Below are 7,058 nucleotides of genomic sequence, written 5' to 3'. Positions count from 1 at the left end.
GGGGTGGGGAGAAAGTAGCATAGAGTACAATAGGTGAGTGGGGGAGGAGATGAAGGTGATAGGTCAGGGAGGAGAGGGTGGAGTGGAGACAAGTCAAGAGGACAGTGCGGAGCTGAACACTTCAAACGCCTCATCTTCCGCCTCGGAACACTTCAACCCCAGGGCATCAATGTGGACTTTAACAGCTTCCTCATTTCCCCATCCCCCACCTCATCCTAGTTTCAAACTTCCAGCTCCGCACTGTCCCCTCGACTTGTCCGGACTTGTCCGACCTGCCCAGCTCCTTTTCCACCTATCCACTCCACCCTCTCCTCCCTGACCTATCACCTTCATCTCCTCCCCCACTCACCTATTGTACTCTATGCTACTTTCTCCCCACCCCCACCTTCCTCTAGCTTATCTCTCTACGCTTCAGGCTCTCTGCCTTTATTCCTGATGAAGGGCTTTTACCCGAAACGTCGATTTTGCTGCTCATCGGATGCTGCCTGAATTGCTGTGCTCTTCCAGCATCACTGATCCAGAATATTCTTACTCTGGATTGACCAATGTCATTTTCCACATATTCCTAAACCTTCTGATACAATGATCACTGTCCCTCAAATGTTCTCCCATGGCCACTTGATCTACTTGGCCCAGCTCATTCCCAAGATTCAAGTCTAACAGTGCCTCCTTTCTTACTGGTGCTGTAGGAAATTCTCCTGAACATGATGTAAGAACATCTAATCTTCACTGTCCCTTACACTACCACTATCCATCTGCATATGGGTAAATAAAGACTCCACAATGCTCCTTACAGATTTGTTCCTCTATGTCTGTGCTGCTAGTTGGTGATTGATAGGTTACACCAAATCATGTAATTGCATTCTTGTTCTTTAGCACTAGCCTGTGCTAAATTCAGGATTTTGTCCTGAATCAACTGAAACTTAACTCTTTCTCCAAAACTGCAATGCTCTTCTTAACCAAAAATGAAACACCTCATTTTATTCTCTTTCCTATCTTTTCTGAATACTCTCTAACCAGGAGTATTTATCATCTAAACCTATCCTTCCTTATGAGGTATACAAGATAATGAGAAGCATAGATAGAGTCAATAGCCAGAGACTATTTCTCAGGGCAGAAATGGCTAACACGAGGGGTCATAGTTTTAAGCTGTTTGGAGGAAAGTATAGAGGGGATGTCAGAGGCCGGTCCTTTACACAGAGAGTTGTGAGAGTATGGAATACGTTGCCAGCAGCAGTTGTGGAAGAAAGGTCATTGGGGACATTTAAGGGACTGCTGGACATGCATATGGTCACAGAAATTTGAGGGTGCATACATGAGGATCAATGATCGGCACAACATCGTGGGTTGAAGGGCCTGTTCTGTGCTGTACTGTTCTATGTTCAATGACAGGTCTTTGTAATGGTCACAACATTTTAATTCCACATTCATTATGGGAAATGTGCATATAACTTCCCAATCTCATTAACTCTACTCTATACATTCACAGACATTCGGTGTATCCCTGATTTAGATTACATTACTTTCTTTCTTACTCTGCCTCCATCTATTCACTCACTATTTTCTATTTTAATGCTATCTGCCTCTCCCAGCATTTTATGCATCCAATATTGCATTCTAATGTTCTCTCCTGGTTCCCACAACCCTTTCTGAGTTAATTTAAACCCTTGCAATATCATTAATAAAAAGACTCACAAGAAACTCAATCTTGAATCTGTTCAGATGCAAGCCATCCACCTTCTCCAGGTGCTGTCCTACTCAGAGCCAGTCCCAGGGCCTGACAATCTAAAATCCTTCTTCATACACCACCTTTCCAGCTACCCATTTATTTGTTTCTTTCTTCCTATTTCTGAATTCACTTACATGTACCATTGGGAGTAATCCAGAGAGGTGACTAGTTTTGGGCAATGAATATAGAACGAGCCAGTGATGCCCACATCTCATAAATGAATCAATGCAACGTCAATAATGACGTATCATTTATGAGTCACAGAGCTCCAAGATGTTGCTTGACAGCAATATTCAATTCTTCCCAGCAACAGGGGGAGGTCAGGAACAAGGAGTTTAAATACTATGTGCAAGGTGTGAGGATGTGAGACAATAGCAGGCTCCATGTTGGAGAAAGGCTGTCGTAAACTGTGCCTTTGAGAAGGCAGATGAACTGCACAGATTCTGTGTAGGGGACTCGGTGACGGGTCAATGATAGCTGGATGGCTGTGCTGTCAGAACGCAGAACAAGAATTCTGGGGAGCTGAGCAAGTGAGAAGGATGCTTGGTCTTGGTTGGGGAAAGTTATGAGGTGCTTGGAAGTAGCCTGCGATCATTAATATTTCAGTATAGCTACGAAGGGTTTGAAAAGCCAGCCAGAGTTCAATGAGTAATATTGAAGCTCAAAGAAAAACTCAGAGACTTCTGCCGGATGAAACCAGCTGTCAGTGAAGAGCTCATGCTTGTGAATGCAACTTCTGAGCCAGTGGAACGTAAACCTTGGAAAGGAGAGCAATGAACCAGACTGGAAGTGGATCACTGAGGCAGTCTATAATGGAGTGGCTTTTGAGAGGACGCTTCAAGGTCAGGTCAGAAAAAATGCACAATGTAATCCTTGTAAAGTTTAAATGAGAGTTGATGACTGTGTCATTAACACCTGGGGTGTGTTGCTGAGAAGCCCATGAGATCTGCCTTGATTGCATTTGCTATTTGATGTGTGCTGTGGGATGTTTGATTATATTCTGTTACCCATACATACCACATAGTAAGTGTTGCTGTTCACAATAAGTTGTAAATGTATAGTAGAATGCCTACTGTTCTAATTTTGTATAGTTAATTTATAGTTGTTTATTAAAAATGGTGGAATCTTATGCCTTTATTTTCTTAGTAAGTTCCCTGGATCTCTCACTTTATGCCCTTTAAAAATAAAAATAACTTGGTCCAAGCCAGAACCTAACATACATTTGGCAGACTGGTTTGAGGTCAGTTTGAGATCATAATAAATGATGATGGTGGTCTGTCATCATATCGCCATAGAACTATTTTCTGCGATACATCAGGGGTCAAATGATACGTCAGGGTCAAAATTTCAGCAGCAATAAATCTACCAACACATCGAACTGAATTTGTTGCTGAATTATACCACCAGAAAGTATGTTGATCTAAACAATTGGTCAGTCTCACTTTTATTTTATGAACCTCTGGTTTGTTATTTCAAGATACTTTTTGCACGAAAAGATACACAAGAACATAGCAAAACAGGTTTTTAAATGGATGTACACGATAAGTCGTAAGCATATGAAAGAGATCATTGTTGATACATTGCTGAAGTAGGACTTTTTGGTTTTCATTTTACAGTGAAGGAACAGATTAGAAAATGAATCAGACAGTTTTCAGACTCAGCCAGATTCAGTAAAAGGGAAATGTATTAATAAGTAGAATGATGTATATATATTTAGTGCCAGATCACTCATGGAACATAACCTATATAATCTATGCTCTGCTTTTAAATTATGGATGAAATAAGTAACATATTCAACAATGTCTTATAGAGTTTGCTTTACTGTCAATAACTTATTAACGCACCTTAGCATCCAAAGTTTGCATGTCTTTATTTATGAAGAATAATGATTGCATTCAGTACTAGAAATGTCTTAGATGAAAACAGTCAATGTAGATCAAAGTAGATCACAGAAAGAGATCTATATATATGCACCACACCTTCGACTAGTGCATACACTAGAAACGAATTTTAAAATGCAAATTAACATTACCTTTGCTTGAAAACTATTTTTAACAACACTTTATTTTGTTTGACAGATGATTAAGTAAAAGCAACTATGAGAATCCATGCTTTTTATTTTGCACATGTGGATGTGGATCCAATGCATCTTCTTTTCAACATAATTCCTGAAAAAAATTCCTAGGAATGTGAAGCTCAGATCCCTGTGAAAGTTCACTGGACACAGACACGTAAACTGAAGGAAAACAAAAGCATGGATACCTACTGGACACATCATTCTGCAGATATATTTTTGAAGGGCAAATGAATACCATTTAATCTTGCATCTGATGAGGAAAATATTTCAAAATTAATGAGAAAGACACCAACCACATACAGCTAAACCGTCATGCCAAAGACACCGTGATCTCCATGAACTTTTAACCACAATGCTCTGCTTTCTAAAATGCCTGCATCTTTGTAGTGATAGGACGCTAATAGATGGCGGGATACTGTTGATAACAGTACTGTGAAATTTTTGAACGTAAGAATTTGGCCTGTAATTTTATCACAGTTGTTTTAAAACAATTTTTTGTACTAATGGCTGATATGAAACGATGGGACTGTAATGCTCCACTATGATCATTATATCCTAATATGCCTGTGATGGACTGCATTGATTTTTTTTACTGGAAAACATATTTGTATGCTAGTCAGTTATAACAGTAGTAGTGTTGTGTAAAAAAAATTCAAACACTCTCATTGCTTGTTAGCTTTCCTTTTTAATAAAATTAAAAACATAAAAACATTATAGGGAGCATTTGAACTATTCATGTACTTTCCAATAATACAATTTGCATAAACTGGACATTACATAAAATTTAGTTGTGCAGGGAAAATGTCAGGAGTCCTGTATCTGTCTATGAATTAATAATCAGCATAGAATTGGTCTTACAGAAGTCAGTAGTTCACATCACACATTTCTTCTGTAAAGAATTTAACAATTTATCTTAAATGTGTAAAGATTACTTATTTAACAAATAGTAGTTAAATGTTAGAATTAGAATATTGTAGGAATTAGAAACTTGATAATTTTAATTAAAACAATGAGCTCACTTAGAAATCATCCAACAATGATGCTTCATTGAATATAGGGGTTTGTTTTATTTCCAATGTTCTTTATGTAAATAAAAGCAACTAACATGTTCATCAAACCTATTTCAATCTTATGCATTACTCCATGATAATGCACTTATCAGATATTATTTCCTATTTAGGCAAAATTAATTTCCCCAACCATTTTTTATACTTTTTACAGTTAAACAAAAATCCAACTTTGTACGGCATCATTAATGTAATTTAAATTTCCAAAATTTGCTCAGTATTTTCTGAGACTATGTCCATCAAATTTGGATAACTGCAAACGCTTTGTAAAATCGGTTACAATTTTACTTCTAAAGGGACAAGTGTTGTTTCCCATCTTTTAATATCGAGTGGTTCCTGCTAAACATTATTATCCATACAGGGTTAATTCCAACTCTGGTCAAAATCAGTGAAAATTCACCCAAAGAATCCCATTGCTTTTTGCACTGGGTTAGACTTTTTCAAACTTAATCTCTGGCTATCTGCAAACCTACAATAAAACAATTAGATTTATTTGTATGTCTGTGTTGTAACAAGTGTTCAAAAGCAAACCACAACTACCTACCTGAAGACTTTTTGAAGTTGCTATGGGTCAGAATTCTGCCTGGCTACCTCTGCATCCAATCTATTGTAGCATGCTCCTTCAGGCATGTTATTTGGTGGATTGCACATCTCCATCTCTCACAGTTTCTACATTCTGTGGAATCCTATTAAAGTTAATTCTATTATACCAAAGGGAAAATCACTCTGAACAGGGATTTATTCTCATCAAAGATCATTGCCATTATATTTATTGAAGCTAAGCTAACTCTTCTTATTTCCCGTGAATTGTGTTATGGTTGTATTTGTTTGCATGTGGTTAAATATGTCACAGATATGCCTGATGGAATCTACCCTACTGTGAACTGATGAAATGGACTCATTGTATTAAAAAGAACAGCATGAAGTAATGATTGCATTCTAAGTTACTCGCCACAATATCCGTATTGTTTCAATTGCAGTAGCTTCTCCTTGAAACATCTCGTAAATCACCAGTTGCAACAATGCTTAGACACCCTCAGTCATAGATAATGTGCTAATGATATGACACATATTTGCATCAGTCCCAAAACACACTTCTGGAAGAGCTTTTACTGTGTGTGGCTCCTCCTACTTAATTTTGCGAATTACTGCATCCTATGAATCAACCAAAATACAACATGTGTGCTTAACATTTTTCTGTGAGAATACTTCTTACCAGTGTTAACTTCTTACCAGTTCTATTGTATTCCATGTATCAATTTTGAACAGTAAAGTTGAGTTTTTTGACCTACGTACCTTAACCTGTTTTTCATTGAGTAAATAGAAATTGTTGTTACCTCAAACAAATTAGATAAAGTTGATCTACCTGTGGATGATTTGGAGGAGCCGGTGTTGGTCTGGGTGGTCAAAGTTAAAAATTACACAATACCAGGTTATAGTCCATCAGGTTTATTTGGAATCACTAGCTTTCAAACCACCTGATGAAGACACAGCACTTCGAAAGCTAGTGATTCCAAATAAGCCTGTTAGACTATAATCTGGTGTTGTGTAATATTTAACTTTGTCTACCTGAGGAGGTATTTGAACAAGCTCCAAGTATAATTTTGAGTAAGTAGGACTTATCCATTTGGAACAGCAAAATCTTTGGTTCAACTTTTGATCTGCATTGATTTGATTTTTCTCAAGCAGTGAAAAGTCTGAGTAAACCATTTGGATTTAGTTCATCTGGAAAGTAAGGCCTAAGGTAGGGTGGAGGGGAGGGAAGTAGCTCAAATTCCAATTAACCTTGTTATATGGTATATTTCAGCAAGTATTGGAAGTCAACTGGCAACCACAGAAGCATACAGAGGCACCACATGCAGGAGAGGTTGGAGACAATATTTACACATTAGGAACTTAGGAACAGGGGTAGGCCATTCAGCCTCTTGATCCCGTTCTGCCATCAATGAAATCATGGCTGATCTGTGGCCTACTATCCCTAAATACCTTTGCTTAACAAAAATTAATGTATCTCAGATATAACATTAACAAGTGACCTAGCATCCAGTGCCATTTGTGAAAGAGACCTGCAACCTTTACCAGTATTTGTGTGTAGAAGTGCTTTCGAACATCTTTCCTATATGGTCTGGCCCTCATTTTTAGACTGTCCACGAGTTCTAGAATCTCTTAACCAATGAAAATTGTT

At 37.9% G+C, this 7,058-nt stretch overlaps 1 protein-coding gene across 1 annotated transcript in view; it reads left to right on the top strand.

Moving 5' to 3' along the window:
* The window catches only part of LOC122543507 (ciliary neurotrophic factor receptor subunit alpha-like), a 381,254-nt gene extending 375,090 nt beyond the window's left edge, over positions 1–6,164 (top strand). The window contains exon 10 of the mRNA XM_043682503.1: positions 3,808–6,164. Within this exon, the coding sequence (XP_043538438.1) occupies position 3,808 (1 nt within the window). The 3' untranslated portion in view covers positions 3,809–6,164. The remainder of the gene's footprint in view (positions 1–3,807) is intronic.
* The last annotated feature ends 894 nt before the right edge of the window (positions 6,165–7,058 follow it).

The sequence above is a fragment of the Chiloscyllium plagiosum genome, chromosome 1, assembly GCF_004010195.1.
Source record: "Chiloscyllium plagiosum isolate BGI_BamShark_2017 chromosome 1, ASM401019v2, whole genome shotgun sequence".
Taxonomy (NCBI): Eukaryota; Metazoa; Chordata; class Chondrichthyes; order Orectolobiformes; family Hemiscylliidae; genus Chiloscyllium; species Chiloscyllium plagiosum.
Note: the sequence above shows the minus strand (reverse complement) of the source record. Positions and strands in the feature narration are given on the sequence as shown.